The following is a 16,635-nucleotide window of genomic DNA, read 5'->3' as shown; positions in this document are numbered from 1 at the left end:
CACAGCTATGTTTAGCTGCTGTTTCATGTTTTGCTGACCTGATTTTCAGCAAGTCCCCCTAGAGGGACTGAACTAATTGGTTCACATCAAAGTGAATTCTACCCTGCAAAGAAAAGGCCTCATGGCAGGTATAAGGGAGTGTGGAGACCAATAGCCCTTGACCTCTGTGTCCTAATTGGAATTAACAACCGAAGTAATGACTCGACAGCCCTGGCTGTGCTGCTGGCCAGTGGGGAATGTTCCGAGGAGAAGCACTCATCCCCCAGTGATGAGAAACAGAGCGATAAGTGCCAGAGCCACATCCAATTTGGGGTGAGGATTAGGCCCTTAGCTGAAAGCAAAAGCTGTATTTTTCTCTCATTAGTACTCTCCTCTTGCCCTGACCGTCCCCCTGCCTGGCACAGGCCGCTTGCCTTTTGTTCTTGTCAGAGCAGTGTCCCAATGAAGGCGGAGGTGGCACTGCCACACTGACCTGCCGGGGTCTAGTTTTGCTCCCGGTGACACTCTGGCTGGTGGCATGGCTGGGTTGCTGCTATAGATGCTGCCCAGACTTAGCTGTTGCATGAGGGAAAGATGCATCTTAATATAGATTAGGGGCTGAATTCAGAGCTGCTTTTTGTCTTTATCCTATGTGTATCATTCAGTAATTACGGGCATGCTCCAACACGTGCTTGTGCCCTGGCCGTGGGGACAAGGAAACAGTTTTGGCAGCTGTAGGAGCACGGTGCTAGTTTGCCCTGAACCCTTGCAAATGGCACTGAAGCAGCATTCTTCTTCTGAAAACACACACAAAGCGTTGCCTGCCTCGCGGCGTAGTCGGGACAGATCCCTACTTGGCATACAGTTAATACAGCTGCTCCCCAAGGGTGGGAATCTTAACTGGCGACACTGACTTTTGAGAGAGTACGGTGATAACTGTCCCTTTTCCTTGCAGATGCGGGAGTGATTGAGAGAGAGGAGAACCTGAATTCTCAGAAAGAGGCTGTTGTCCAGGAACCAATGGTAAGTAGTGCTGTCATCTGGATGCAACCCTAGCTCTGAAGTAAGAATCCAGCTGTTTCATTTACATTGATGCTTTCCCAGAGGCTTCTATATAACATGCAACTCCTAACTCCTTGGTTCTGGGGGGATTCAGAGGGATAAGGAAGACTGGGGGTTTTGGTTTTAGAACTGTTAATGTGCCTGGAGAGGTGTGACTGAAGTGCTACAAGCCAGTGTTTCCTGCTTGCTGGTGAAGGCAGCAAGCCTTCTGTCTCCAAGGGGATGTCCTGCTGGTATTCACAAGAGGCTTTCCTTGTCCAGATGCCAGATGATGCTGCAGATCCGGCCCAGGATCCCAATAACCAAGGTGAGGATGAGTTTGAGGAAGCTGAGCTGGAGAGACCTGACTTTGAAGAGAAGGTGGGAGGTTTGGAGAAGTTCAAGGAGCCCAGCGTGAAAGAAGAGTCCAAGGAGAAGCCGCTGAAGGTGACTGACATGAGGGCAACCAGCAGGGGCCAGGGAGGGATCCCCAGCTATGAACGTGGGGAGGCAGAGAGCTAAAGGACTCAAAGGAAAACATCATGTTCCTGGATGGATCCCTAATCCACTGCAAGGATATAGCAGGCAGGAGAAAGCTCTTCCTGAGTGAGAATCGGTGGGTTGGTTGGTACCAGAACTTGTTCTGGCCCTGTCCTCTCTGCTTGTTGAAGTCAGCCCCAGCGTCTGCAGTACCTACGTGGCTGGAGAGACATCGAAGAGGAGACAGCTCACACCACAGCTGTTACTGCAGAGGGGCTGTATCTTTCCAAGCACTTAAGAGACCAAAACCAGAGACAATAATATGGGCCTGTGCTCGGGGTCTGGTTGTTGCGGCTATTGCTGTCCCTGGGATGGGTATGCAGCAGGCTCTTGGCACCAATGACAACACGTGAGAACTCTGCCTCCTTGTTTGCCTGCTTGCAGATGGAATCAATTTATTTTGCAAAGTGCTTCTTGCTGTCTGAAGCCAGACTCTGCATCAGGGAAATGTTAGCTTGTTTTGACAAGCAGCTGAGTGTTGCTTGTTTTAAAAAGGAGTGTTTTATCTGTCAGGCTTTAAAATCATGATTAATAGTGAGGTTTAAAAAAAAAAAAAATCCAGGCCCATGAAATCAAACAAGAAAGAGATATTGGCACCAGCACAGCAACACCTCCTTAATATTAGTGAAAATGTGGAAAGAATTAGTAACATACCTGACTCTCAGATAGGGCTGTGCTGTGCTCATTAAAGCTCTTCCCTAAATAACTTGTAGGTTCCCTGCAGTCCTGGGACTTGATACAAAAGCAGCATGTGCAAGGGCCCTAGCCCTGGGACCTTCCTGCTGCAAGAGAGACTCTCACCATGGTGGAAGGAGCTGGGTGGTTGCTGCCAGCAGGTGGGAAGAGAGACTGGGTGGGGAAAGTACAAATGGCGTTTGGGTTGCCTCGTTGTCTCTCTGCTGTCCCCTGATTCCTGAGCTGTAGCCCAGTCTTCCAGACCTGGGCTCTAACACAAGAAAGCTGTATCCCTGGCAGGGGCTGGAAGTAGGCTGGGGCACTCTAAACAGTGTCTGACTTTCTGTATTTTTCAGGATTCTGACAGACCTGCCAAGCCCAGGGAAGACCCAATGGATGACTATCAAGAAGATCAGGAGCAAGAAATTGTACGACACCAAGGTTCTTTCTCTTTCCCTCTCTGGTGTGATTGTTACCTGGGTATGTTGGTAGCCAGGAGCTGAGTATTACTCAGCTGTTAGGAAACCAGATGTGAGCACTGACTTCAGTTTTGTCTCTGCCTGCTCAGTGAGGTGGGTCTCCAGAGTAAACCTGGAGCCCATTTACCGCTGTTCCCTTTTCTTTTTCAGGTGTTCAGAGTGCCCTTTGGGCTCTGTCTCCCCTCCTCATTTCTTTCTGCATCAATCTGCAGCAGTTGAGCTGTAAGATGCTTACCAAACAGCAGCTGGGGTAAATTACAAACTCTGCTGGTGCAGCTAGGCAAGACCGATATGTGTTTCTCCAAGCATCACCCTGGGTTTATTCCTGTGGTGAGAAACCCACTGGGAGCCCTGTAGTCTGTTGCACAGGTCCTACTGGGTCTAGCCTGTGTCTGTGGAAGAGCTGGGGAGAACTACACCTGTGCTTTGAGAAGGGTCATTGCGTTAACAGCCAGCAAGTCAAACAGAACTGCGAGTAGCAGAAGAATGTGACATCCCACTCGTGAGGCAAATGTGGGAGGTGGTGTGTTGGTTGGGCCACAGTTGCCAGGAAGCAACTGCTGCCTCTGGCTGAAAACAGCTATTATCGCTGTGTCTCAGAGCCCCAGCACTACTGTAGTCAGTGACAGGTTGGCAATTCCTCTAGGAGAAAGACTGGAAGCCACCAAGGATTGAGAGCATGAGTACTAGAGAGGATTGCTTTGGTGCCTTCTGACTCACGTAGGTAGAAATGAAGGATCCTCTTCCAGTCTTGTTCATCTTCTCCTTGCCCTTTGTGTTGGCTGCTGCTGGCTTTTTCTGCAGTTTCAACATGATTGCTGAGGAATTAAGGATTTGGGCTGCCTGCTGGGAATGAAGGGAGTGGGGAAATAAGGGGTGGGCAGAGCAAAGTTGATTCCAGGAGCTATCCTGGCCCTGTTTGTAGAACCTGGCTTGTACACTGGATAGTCGGACCTAAAAGTGCCAATAGAGTCTGTGCTGGCTGCTGCGCATCATGGGTGGGATTCGTTACACAGTTTGAAATTGGTGGATGTAGGATATCTTTTACTTGTATGGCAGTTGCAACAAGCTGAGATGTTGAAATTGCATTGTAATGCCAAGATATTAACTTTGCTTAAAATGAACAGGCTGATCATAGCACCGCACGTTTCTTACCTCTGTGTCTTGGCTAAGTGGCTTGCCAATGACACCTAAAGATCACTGGCAGAGATGGATTTTTCCCTGTTTTCCTGAGTTTCCCCAGCTGGGCTGGTATGGTAGAACAGCTGTAGTCAGAAGCAGCATGGTGTGCTGCTAGTTAGGGTCTCCTTTTCCAGGCCTTGCTGACTTTTCCTTCTTGGCTGTTCCCTCTGCACCCAGGAGGATCATGGAGGTGAGGTGGATGACAATGATGACCTGGAACTTGTCCAAGACCAGAAGGACCGTGCAGATATACAGAGAGCTGATGGCAAGAAGAATGACTACTACTGAAAGATGCTGAAGGAAAATGAAATACGTTAAGAATGAGGGGATGGGAACTCCTCCTGGGAACTGGCTCCTGTATTAAACACTGCCCAGAACAGACAAAGGCGGGAGGAGTTAACTGTCTTTGCAGGCACTGAGCAGGGTGCTTGCAGATGTGCATTACATCTACGTGTGTGGGGCCATTGCTGCCTCTCTGGTCAATAGCGTGGAAGTGCTCTCAGACTGTAGGAATGATTTTACCCTGCTGCTTTTCTTAGAAGCACTTTTTGATTTATTGTGTCTTGTTTTCCCTATCCCGTCCCAAGCTGGAGAGTTTTTCTGGTTGGTTTTTTTTTTTTTAACCTCTCGGCAGTGGAAAGGTGCCTGAACTGGTCCCTGGACTTACTCGACTGATTGCTAATACAAAGGAGTCTGCCTTCATAAAATATTTTGCTCAGTAGTGTTTCTTTAAAATATCCTTCGCACCCACCAGAGTAAGATGGAGAGGAAGTCAGCCTGCTTTTTGTCTGGAGTAATGCAAGGGTGATACTTATCCATGAGCAGCAACAGAGATGACCCCGTGTGCCAGCCTCTGTGTGTGCATGTGTGTATATGGATGACTGGATCCTCCTCCTGGTGCAGAGACCCTTCCCAGTGACTCGGAGTAGAACCCTGTAGAGTTCTCCTTTCCTTGCCTTTGAGCTGTGACTGTCTTGCTGGGCTTGGAGCCTCCCTGTCTAATGCTGTGCATTTTGTGTTGATGTTGTTATTGCACCCTGTGTTCCTGGAGATGTGGGCTGGCCTCAGCTAAGACAGGCTCTTCTGCAATGGTGGCAGGGACTGCCACACAAAGAAACAACTGCAACCCTGCCGTAACCTCTGCAGGTTGCCAGCTGTGGTGAATGAAGCACTTCGTGGCGCAGCTGCCAGTCCCTCTGATGGGATATTCTTTTTACTTTGTGTAGCATTTTGGTGGCGTGGATGGTCCCCAGTGGGACATGAAGACAATATGGCAATGGCCAAACTATCCACTGCTTAAAGTTCTCAAATGCAAGCAGCAGGATGGGAGCAAACATCCATTTCAGTGATGGGTGTGTTTGCTCAAACCTTACTATGATTCGTGATGCAGCTGCAGCATCCCAGCAGAGCTGTCCGTCTCTGCCCTCCTCAGGCTAACGGCAGAATATATCGGAGCGTATCCCAGCCTGCATTTGCCTCCCAGACCCCCTCCCTACCTTCCTGACCTACACTTAGCTTTTGGCACCTCCCTAGGTGCCCTAGATTGTTCAGGATCCCCAAGCAAGCATGAAAGGCTTGCTGAGGATGAGATTTGGTGCACAGGAGCGGGGGGGAAGTAAGGAAGAGCAGTCGTGATGGTAGATGAAGGACTATGTGGAGCCTGACTAATGCAATTCCATCCTTTTCAGCCTCTTTCCAGTCTCCTAATATTTGACAGAGAGCTAAGATAAATTTTGCTCCATCTAGACAGGTCTGGTTTTTAATCAGTGAGTTGGGTACTTCTAGTGTTCTGTTGATTCAATAGATTGAAATCTGTGGTGCTTTGCTTAGTCTCTAAAACACATGCTGCCTGACCTCAGATAGAAGGAATGAGTCAGCTGGAGTCCCTGGAAGTTTTAAATGGAGGCAGCTGAAAGGAGAATGGGCTTAATCATGAAATCTCAAAGCCTGGGACCTGGTTTAGGCATATGAACAGGGCAGAGCTGTCACATCTCCTACCTTGCGTAAGACCCATGCATCTGAGTTGTCTCTTACTTCCTTATCACCATGTCAGAAGTCCTGGACTCTGGAACCTCACTCATTGAACACAGGTTGTGGTTGAATGTCGTGACCTGATAAAAGATCAGAAAAGAGATCTTTGATCCCTATTTGAATTAGTTAAGCTTTTTTTAATCCCTTGTTTTGGGGCACATTTTGTTAGACACTTGGAAAAACAATATTTATCTCCCAATAAGCTTGGTCTTTTTCATTCAGGCAGTATTGATTATTTTTTTCCCCTCTTCCACTGATTCTAATGGAGCTTGAAATTAACATGTCATAGGACTTTTTGGTTGCTTTTATTCTCCTGGTGTTTCTTACCAGCACAATCAGCTGTGCAAGTCTAACTCTGTGGTAGACTGGAACAGTTAATGCGGTTGGCTCTCTGCTTGTGTTGTGTGGAAGCAACAAGAAATCTTGCTTTTCCAGATGCTGCCCTTTCTAGATTTACAGCAGGATGGTACTGCTGGTTATTATGGAGCCCAACAGAATCACATAGTTAGGACCTCACAGACCTGACCTGCTGCTTGCTGAAATTGGAGGGGGATGCATGTGTACACAGAGACCATGAAAAGCCTCACTGCAAGAGTTTTGAACAATACCAAACTCCTTACAGGTGAATGCTGATGATACAAGCTTTTGGGAGGACAGGAGTCAAGAAAGCTCCTGGCTACAGAGTTCTACCTGCAGCCATGCCTAGCCACCTTATCTCGGCTAAGCTAAGGAAGTCAAAGGCAGAGCACCCCAGCCGTGGTCGCTGTGGAGCTGTCAGCAGCAGTTCAGCTGCAACCCACCACTTCTGATGAGAAGAGCTTTCTCGGGTCTGGAAAGGAGCATTCGATCTGCAGAGCATTCACTGTATACTGCTTTTCTTCTCCTTCTCCCAGCTTTCTCCTGGGTCTGAAATCTGAGAGTGGTCCAACCCCTATATAAATTATTTCATTTGACAGCTTCAGCAAACCCCCAGTTTTATAAATAGTTTTCTGATCTTCCCACTTTATGTTGCTCCCTAGTATAGCCTGTTTTAAGAGCAGAGGTATCCAGGCCTCAGTGCAGATCTCCAGAGAAGACAAATGCTGTTCTAGGGGCTCTATACTCGCACTACTCAGTGTCTTTGTGGACAGAATAAGCAAAGGTGCCGGAGGCAGAACAGCAGCCAGAGGCTGTTCTAGGTATTCTAGGAAAAGGTTTGTTAACCAAGTGCCACAGCTGCTCATGTACCCCACTAAGGAGCTCACTGCAAAACTGTAACAGGGTTTAAGATATCCAAAATGACTTGAAATGGTTAATGCTGCATGAGTGCTTTATATTGCTAACCTTGCTGTATGATGCAATACTTCTCGGCCTCCACTGTCTGCTATAAATAGCATGTTCAGAATAGATTAGCTGGAGTTGCAGTTATCGGTTCAGATGCATCTTGATCAAAAATGCATCCAATTCTCAGCTGGGCTGGTAAGATGTCATGGTTTCACAGTTCAATGCAGGATCAATGACCAACACTGTCTGTGGCATGAGCTTCAAACCTGCATGCCCAAGCTGCCCCAGTGAGATGTGTAGTATAGGTATCTGCCGAATTTCATTCACTCCTCTTCCATGCTTCGCTTAGCCTGTGACTGTCAGAGTACGTAAGTTCAGACCTTACTGGAAGTGAATCAAGAGCTGGAAATAGAACCCCGGTGGGGGTGAGGCTGCATGCTGATTCAGAGAGACTGCAGGAGCTATCTAAATTAGGAGGCAAATTCTCTGCTTTTGCTTGTCTAGGATGAGTAATCCTCAGAGTTATGACTTGGAGGGAACTGTAGCAGCTCAGCCCTAATGTAAAGCTCCCTGCTAGGAGAATGCTTTAGCAGCCATATGTCGCTTGCTGCCCTTAGCTGAGAGCTAAGCATCTCTGCTCTAGGGATTGTCTGCCCTGGCTGTATCTGAGACTAAAATTAGTAGAGTGTTGCATAAATTGTTAGCTGTGGGCGGTTAGTCCTTCCTTGTCTGGCCTGTAGCAAATTGCCTCCATTTCAATACTAGTTCACTGTTTCCTCTGACGGGAGGTGGAACAGGAGAGCATAAACCCAGTGGAGAACCAGAAAAGCAGAAAACATGTGGTGGTGGGCCTGTCTGAAGGCCAGTAAAGCAATATGGGATGTTACAGATTTTGATATGCTGCCTGGGGGTTCACAGCTTAAAGCAAATGACAGTGGTTTGCCCGAGTGGTAAACTGTTGAAGTGATAAACACGGGAAGTCCAGGCTGAGCTTTACTGCAGGCTGGCACAGAAGAAAGTCTTAAGAAACAGCTGGATTACTAAGTGAGCAAACAATGAGACAAAGTATTCATATGAAGCCAGCGCTGGCAGACTGACCATGCCAAAGCATGTGGTTTCGCTTGTCTCTTGCGTAAATCATTGTCTTTTGCCTAGAGATGTAGTGCAAGGCCAAAGGACGCAGGGCAGGATAAGGTGTAGTTAACCTGTAGCGTTGTTACTAATTTTTTGATGGATTGCTCTTTATTTTCCTTTGGGCTCCAGCAAGATGATGTAGATTAGATTTCTGCAAACAAATATGTTTCCAGGGTTCACGTGGTGTCAAAGTATTAAGTGGTTTGGCCACATCTTTTAGCCGGATGATGAGAATTAACAGTACATTCTGTGCCCTTACAAATAAAGGCATGGATGAGGAAAACATATGCCTATTGATCAGTTAAATGAAATCTCTGTTTGATGAAGCCTACTTTTCTGTAATCTATTTCTTACTTGGAAACCTGTTCAGGATTATTAGGCTCATTCATTTACATGGCATTTCTAGAGGTTAAAATGTGACAGTCTAATAGGAGTTTAATGAGGCGTTTTCTCTAAGAAATTTGAAGGAGTCGGAGGAGAAAATGCCCTAAACCCTTGCATACTGCAGGGGTGAACTGTCTGCACATCCCTAAACCAAGAATGTCCTCATTCTAGTTACATATGACTTGCTTAATAAGTTGTTCCTAAGGATGACTGCTGTTCCAATTCTATACAGTCTGGGTGAGACTGGCAGTTGTAGAATTTGGGGATTAAATATAAGTCTAACCTAGACCAATGGAGTATAGGCCTGCCAGGGAATGAAGACCCTTCAGTGCTCATTCCTTCTTCACACCTTGCAATAATGCATGCCTTTTCACCACAACCCACATCTCTCTCAGTGCAGTTTTACACTTGACCACCTCTGGAGTGAAGCCTGCCAATTTTGCTGAACTCCCTGCTGCTTTAGCGTTAGAGACTATCAATACACATGGGAGAGATGAGGTAGGTGTGAGTATCACTGACAGGGGTTGGGATGTTCTGTATCCTTACGTTCATGTGTCTGAAGAAAAGCTGGAAATTAAAGGAATGTGTGTTTATCCAGATGTCTTGTTACAAAGAAGACCAGGGTTTTACAGTACAAGGGTATGCCTAGCAACCAAAAGGTCTGAGGATGACAGTGGTGGCACAAGGATATACTCAATGGCTTTTGTGATCATTTAGGTCAGTTCACTGTTCTGTTCAACAACAACAGCCTATAACTGCAGAACCAGTTATTCTGATCATAATATGTAAATGGCTAAATGGAAGTCAGTGTGCAGGTATACTTCTGCCTCGCATGAGTCGGAGGTTCAGGACTTGAAACCAAAGGGAATAATATGATTCTCTACTCAGATTCCTGGTAATTTTGGCAGTCATTCTGGGAAATACATTTGAGAAGGCTTCCATAGCTTTCCATGAGGCAAGGTATCTCTGGTTAGCTTGTTTTTTCCCCTCTACTACAACTTCAAGTATGGAATTCAAGTCCAGAACAAAGTGATGTTGGCACATGCAACCAGGTGTCTTCACTCCTGTGCCAACCATTTTCCTTTCCTATACCAAATGCCAAACCCTTCTGTTGGATCTCTCAACAGAAGAACTCAAAGTGCATTGCAGACCATAAACAACATCAGAGGCTGGTGCCAGATCTCATCCCTGATCACTGAAACAATGACAGCTCTGGAGTGCAATCTGCTCTTAATAGTAGTTAGGAGAACCGCATGAAGTTTAAGGAGGCAAAACTTGCTTGGTTTGGTTTCAGCCATCTCCTGAACACCCACACATTTCTCAGGAAGGGCTGTCAGATTTTCAGTTTTGCATCCTAGATGGAACTTCCACAGGTAGATTTGCCTCAGCCACCAAGAAGTGCCTTCAGCAGGACAGCACCTCCTATTTTCTGTGATAACCAAGTGTTTCCCAAGGAGAGCAGCCATTACTGAAGCTTTAGCATCCTTTTCTATGCTGATGCTATTTTTTCATAATTCTTGTTACCAAGAGATTTCTAGTAACTTTCTATAGGCTAGCAGACACCCTCTCCCCCAGTGATAAATGTGGTTTAAAACTAGACGTGGAAATAATTATAGGATACCACTTGGCACTGTTAAATTATGTTTAAAGATTTCCTTAAGAAACCATATACTTGAAAAAGGCACGTCTTTCAAACAGGAAAAAATCTCCTGATACAAGACCATTTGCTCATGTTGACCTTCAGTGCATTGGAAAACTATTTAAACAAGTTCCACACTGCTGCAAATTACACTTTATATATATATATATATATATTCAAGTAACATCTTCAATGAAATCCAAGGTGTACGATTTGGGTTTGTTTTTTGTTTAGGCTATGAAATAAAAATAGGATTCAAAATCTTATTTTTCTTTTATTTTAAAGTTATATAAGTCAATAAACACTTGTAAGGAAAACTTACATAGTAATCTGTAGATCTTGTATTCCCAAAGAGGTAATATAATGAAGAAAAACTACACCAACGTGTTAAGGCACATTTCTGGGGGTTTTAACGATGTAATGTAATTGTTCTACTCTGCAAGTTAAATATAGACAAATGCTTATGTTCTGCTAAAAAAACTAGAATAGGACACACTGTAAAACCTGATCAAAATACAAACAAACAAAAAAAAAAGACCCACACCATTTTTTGTGTAGAATGAAATCTGCAACTCAGAAGATGGGACTTAAAGCAGCTTTTACAGATTTAACTGTTCAAAAAACCTCCCGGTAGTGCTTTGGTTAAGTATGTATTTTTATAATTGTTTCATTAGAGATCTTTTGTTTCCGAATTTGACAAGTCTGTAGTGTAAACCTTTCAAGGTCGTTCGGAAGAAAGCATTCTGGTGTAATGCAAGGATGGAGCCCTGCTCTGTCCCCTTCAGCCCTCTTCTGTGCTGCAAGATGAGCAGCTGGCTCGAGATCAGATGGATGATTGGGGGCTGGTCCTGCCGCAGAGAGGAGAAAACGGCATTTTTTGGAAGACAGGAGCAAGCGGAGTACCTTTGGTGAGTACCTTTGGTCTCCCAGCCGAGTGCACACTGAAGACCCACAGCTTTATTGCTGCTATCTGCTGGCCTGCTGGGGGATTCATGTCGTTCTCCCTCTATATTACATCCTTGTCGAGTTTCTCCGAGTTTCTGGTCCCAGGGGGTTAAAGCAGCCGAGGTCTGCAGGCATAACCCTTTAAAAAAAAATAAAATAAAAATCCACATAACCTTTAAAAAAAAAATCCACCTGCCCCCTATTTCTTTGAAGGAGGTGTGCTTCAGCTGGAGGGGCGCTTCTAACTTTGCACAGCCCTGCCCCGGCCCCCATCGCTGCGGGCTACGAGACCCCGCTGGCGGGGCAGCGCCCGGACCCCGCGTCCCGCAACCCCCGGGGTGGGGGGGCTGAGCCCGGCGGCCCCCCCGACCCCCCCGCCCGCAGCGCGGGCACGGCGGGGCCGGGGCCGGTGCGCTCTGCGTGCGCTGCCCAGCAGCCCAGCGAGAGTTAACGGCGGAGCCGCCTCTCCATTGGCGGCCGGCGGAGCGGCTGCGGAGCCCGCGTTTATAACCGGCGCACGGGGCGCCGCCGCCCTCCGCCGGTACCGCGGCTCGGCTCCATGCCGCGGCGGCCGGCATGCCCAGCCTGCTGCCGCCCCTCCTCGCCCTGCTCTGCCTCGGCGCGTCGGCGGCCGCCCTGAGGGCGCCGCCCGCCGCCGGGCCGGCGCCGGCCGCCTCGCCGCGGCGGGCCGGGCCCGAGGAGCCGTGGTGCCCCTACAAGGTGGGCGCCGAGGGCTCGGCGGACGGGCGGCTCTGCTTCCGCACGCCGGCCCGCGGCTTCCAGTGCGCGGCGCGGGCCTGCCGCGCCCACCGCTCGCCGGGCGGCGCCTTGGTGGCCAACGTGCTGCGCAACGGCAGCGTGCTGCTGCAGTGGGGGCCGCCGCGCCCCGCCGCCGGCCTCCGCGGCTTCGCGCTCAACTGCTCCTGGGACGGCACCTACACGCGCTTCCCCTGCGACAGCGTGGAGCTGGGCGCCGCCTGCCGCGACTACCTGCTGCCCGAGGCGCACGGCAGCGTGCGCTACCGCCTCTGCCTGCAGCCGCGCTACGCGCCGCCGCGCCCCGCGCCGCCCGCCCAGTGCGTGGAGTTCCGCGTGGAGCCGGCCGCCATGCGGGATATCGTCGTCGCCATGACGGCCGTGGGGGGCTCCATCTGCGTCATGCTCGTCTTCATCTGCCTCCTGGTGGCCTACATCACCGAGAACCTCATGAGCCCGGCCCTCGGCCCGGCCGCCGCCGCCCCGCGCCGTGCCTAGCCCGCAGCGCGGCCGGGGGCGGGAGCTGCGGCCGCTCGCCCGGGGGCCCCCGCCGGCAGCGTGCCCCACGCCGCCCGGCCGGCTCTGGCAGCCAGGGGGAGAGGCTTTGCCCAGGGCCGCGGTGGAAGCGTTGGGTGGCTGGGGTTTGCCTTTCCCCGGGTGCCAGGATTTGGGGGTTCCTCAGTGTTCGGAGCTCTTCTTCCTCCTGGGGTGGCTTTCCAGCCTGAGCCAGACTCGTGGGAACTCCGTGGATTCAAAGTAAATACTGGCAGAGGTCCACAGGTGCCAGAAAAATGCCTGGTTTTAAAAGCAAGCGACAGACCTTACGGAGGGCCTGTTTGAGAAGTCTCTCCAGAACACCCTTGTTCTAAGCCGAGGCCTCAACCCCCCTGCTCTTGAGACACGTGCTTGATTTTTTTTTCCTGGGGGGGGGGGGGGGGGGGGGGGGGAGCGGGGTGTTGTTTAGGGTCCGGGGGCAAGCAGGCCGTTGGAACCACAAAACCAATAGCTGAGTGTGTGTTTGATCCAAAGCCCACCTAAATCCTGTGATTTGAGTGGGGTTTGTATCGTGCCTTACGCTGTTCGCAAGTTCTGGGACCCAGGCTGGCCCCTGTGCAAACCCACAGGGGTTTTCGGGCAGCTGGAGCGGCTGTCAGCATCCCACCCCGCCTAAACCAGCTTTCCTCCACCCTGCAGAACTGTCACATCGGTAGTTTCCACAATGAACAATGCTAAAGGGACAAACTTGGTGTGAAAACTTGCGTTTTGTTGTGCACGTAATGAACCGATCCTTAATCATGAAATAAGTACGATGTAAATGAGCACCATCACTGCCCTCTGAAATCCCACCTTTTAGGAATGCCGCGCACAGCTACACTTAAGGTAAAAGCATCTTAAACACAGAACTCACTCATGTTGTAGCCGAGCGTTTTGAGCACAGGAGCACTCCTTGTTAACCGCTCACCCGATGCTGTAGTAAGTAAGGTTTTAGCCATATTCTAGTATTAATTCTATTGTGCCTTAGTGCTGAGAATTTGTCCCATTTATATTGGTATATCTGTTCCTGTAGTCTTCATAGACAGCTGTGTCTCCCCTAGTGTTCTTGTCTCTGAAACTAGTGGCTGTTGGTTTGTTTGTTCGGTTGTTTGTTTTTTTAAAAAACAACACTTAGGCTGATCATTACTTGAACTTTAATATATACACAAAATAGAGTCAGTTACCACCTGAGAGGTATTTATTTAGTGAGCTAGTTCTCCTTTAGTGTTGTCTGTATGTAGTTGACTGCTGTAACAGAAAATGACTTCATATCACTTCATCTGAGCACCTAAAGCAAAAGTAGGGGAACAGCTCTCCTGTAAAAGGGTATTGCTATTAAAATACGTTCTTATGTGATCTGTTTGTGTAAATGTTTATCACCGGTGAATGACCCTTGTGCTTTTATTTGTGAAAGTAGGTTGTGAAGTATAAACTTGCTAGAAGGTAAACATAGAAAGTATATGGAATCCGCAAGAAAATGCAGTATTTGTACTAATCATAATCCCTTCAATAATTTGAGAGTGGCTGAGAAACTGAAGGTCTATATTTCATCAGGCAGAAATACCTTTTGTTTGTTACTCTTGCTTTGTTTTCTTTCTCATATGCAGCTGACTCTAAATTCTAAACAGTGTTTTCTTTTTATTAACTTACCTATGTACTTGATTTAAGCAGCCTGACAGTACCCGGCATCACATGGTGTCATTCATTGACATAGAAGGACAATGTCATAATTATTTCTTTTTTATCCCTAAGGAGATTGACTGCTCGAAGAAAAGGCAATCGGTTTTAAGAACATTAAGACAAATTGTACCTCGTGGTTTAGTTCAGTGAATTTAAACACAGTAAATTTGGGTCAAAGGTTTTTTAAAGGTTTCAAGTCAGTCTTTCCTGTAGCCGGTTCTGCACAGGACTGTTACAGTGGCACCAATTTTGTATATTTCTTGTCAGCTTCTGTCACCAGCGTTACTGTTTTGTTCTTCATCTTGTTGTGAATTGCCAGATGTAAAAATTAAATGTATAAATAATAGGCCTTGTACCACCTTGGCATTGACCTTAATAAATTAAGAGAATAATGAAAAGAAATGAAAACCTCACAAACACTTACTGGTTCCAGATCTTGTCTGACTCAAAGCGAGCAGATCTGCCCAAAGACTGGTCATAATGATATTCCATTGCCTCCCATAAAATTATGACAATATTAATGGGAAAATGAAAATAGATGTATTTTCTGAATACTTGATTTTGGTTCACCGGAGGTTTAGACTATAGGATCACAGCGTAATTCAAGTTGGAAGGGACCTCTTGGAAGGTCATCTAGTTCAGCCTCCTGTTCAAAGCAGGGTCAGCTGTGAGATCACACCGGGTTGCTCAGGGCTGTATCCAGTGTTGCCTTGAAAACCTCGGGACAGAGACTGCAAGCCCTTCTGCTGCCTGAACTTGATCATGGAACTGTCTGTAATTAAAAAAAAAAAAAAAATAAAAAAAATAAAAGGCTTGAGCTGGAGAGATCATCTGGTCCAGCGTAAAATATTATTATCAAGCAGGAGGTCACAACACCTGGTGCAAGGAGCTCATGATCCGCGTGTCCAACAGCACGGGGAAAACAGGCGCAATACTCAAGATGATTGCTTCAGTCGTTCAGATCTAGGAAGCCAGATGTGAAATTTCGTATGAAGACTCACCCATTCAAAACCATTAATTACAGTAGTCAGGTGTCTTTGGGGTTTTATATAAATCATCCCTATTTTTGACCTTTGAATGAGCTGCCTTTAGCTCCGAAATCCATCTCTGTTTACCAATTCAAGCTACTTCATTTTGTGTGCAGACCGCTGTTCATTGCAGTAACACTGATGTAAGTCTGAGGAAACAGCACCAAATTTAATTTACTGTTTTGTACGTCACTATCTTCAATATGACACCTCTACAGGTTATCAATAGGCTACAGTTACTTGCTAAGCCAGCTCTTAGTAGATACTACAGAGATGTTACTTTGTAGTCATCTCACATCTTCATGCATCTGTCTCTGTGGATTGCATTGCAAAGCGTGCTGGGCAGAGGGTAGACAAGCAAGAGCAACATATGTAAAACAAGAATGTAAATCTTGGTGGAGGAAATTCTGTAATTCTCTAAAGGATTATTTTTGTCAGGTTTTTTCCTTTCTGTGTTTTATAAGTGGGACATGGGAAACAATACCTTACAGTTCCTCATTCATTTTCAGTGGATTAAGTTTTGATTGGATGCATCTTGGTGTCTGGAAAAGAAAGTCGGAGTATTCTGTATTTCATTTTATGTGACATCAAGCAAAACATATGCCAACCCACTGATAACTGTGGGGTTTTTCCTCCATCATGAGTATAGACATTTCTTTCTGGCAGTAATGGGGAAAATTACATGTACATAAATTTGATATTAATTTGTCTCCCACAAACCTTTGTGAGACTGCACAGTTAAAGAAAGCTTTATCTGGTATTTGTAGCAATTCCCAAAACAGGCAGAGTACCTTGCAGAGTTGCAATCAATCTGGTCTGTCCAGGCATCAATAAAGAAGTGGCAGTGTGCTGATTTATAACTGCTAGGAAGCTGGCTGTTATGCACCTAACGCTGTGGGGAAAAGTGGAAACGGCTTCTAAGGACGCTACACATTCTCTGTATTGCTACTACTATACAGGTACCTGCGTATTAAAAATCCATATGGTACAGTCAGGTAGTATGTGGTCCTGTGTTTATCTGGTAATTTCCAGTTCAAATGAAGTTAAAATGGAGAGTGATATGCTCGTTAACTGGCTTTTTTTTTTTCCTTGCCTTGTGCTAAATGTGAGGCAAAGAAGTGCTTAAATGTAAGCAGCTCAAGCTCAGCCTGACCCCAGCTTTGAGTCTTCTGGAGGAAACGGTCTGTGCCTCAGGCAAAGAATCTCTCTTAATTCCATTATGATATTTTTGTGGCGCATAAAAGGAAAGGCTTCTTGGCTTTATTTGGAGGTGCAAGTGAAAGCTGGTATTTTGCTTCCATGGAGACCTGGAGTTGTAGTCTTACAAGACTGTGAACTGCTGCTC

General features: G+C 47.1%; 2 protein-coding genes across 3 annotated transcripts in view; both read left to right on the top strand.

The window, feature by feature from the left end:
- Positions 1-5,501, top strand: part of LOC121084678 (Golgi integral membrane protein 4-like) — a 36,870-nt gene extending 31,369 nt beyond the window's left edge. Inside the window, exons 11-14 of one of the 2 annotated variants that reach the window (XM_040586476.1) lie at positions 935-1,002; positions 1,303-1,467; positions 2,592-2,676; positions 4,074-5,501. In XM_040586476.1, the coding sequence (XP_040442410.1) occupies positions 935-1,002; positions 1,303-1,467; positions 2,592-2,676; positions 4,074-4,090 (335 nt within the window). In that variant the 3' untranslated portion in view covers positions 4,091-5,501. The remainder of the gene's footprint in view (positions 1-934; positions 1,003-1,302; positions 1,468-2,591; positions 2,677-4,073) is intronic. The other variant, XM_040586475.1, reaches the window with a different exon arrangement.
- A 106-nt stretch (positions 5,502-5,607) lies between these two features.
- Positions 5,608-16,288, top strand: FNDC10 (fibronectin type III domain containing 10). Its single transcript, XM_040586477.1, has one exon. The coding sequence runs from the start codon at positions 11,869-11,871 to the stop codon at positions 12,544-12,546; it is 678 nt and encodes a 225-aa protein (XP_040442411.1). The 5' UTR covers positions 5,608-11,868; the 3' UTR covers positions 12,547-16,288.
- Positions 16,289-16,635: the final 347 nt, after the last annotated feature.

The sequence above is a fragment of the Falco naumanni genome, chromosome 3 (genome assembly GCF_017639655.2).
Source record: "Falco naumanni isolate bFalNau1 chromosome 3, bFalNau1.pat, whole genome shotgun sequence".
Lineage (NCBI taxonomy): Eukaryota > Metazoa > Chordata > Aves > Falconiformes > Falconidae > Falco > Falco naumanni.
The sequence above is the reverse complement of the archived record's forward strand: the minus strand, read 5'-3'. Positions and strand labels throughout refer to the sequence as shown.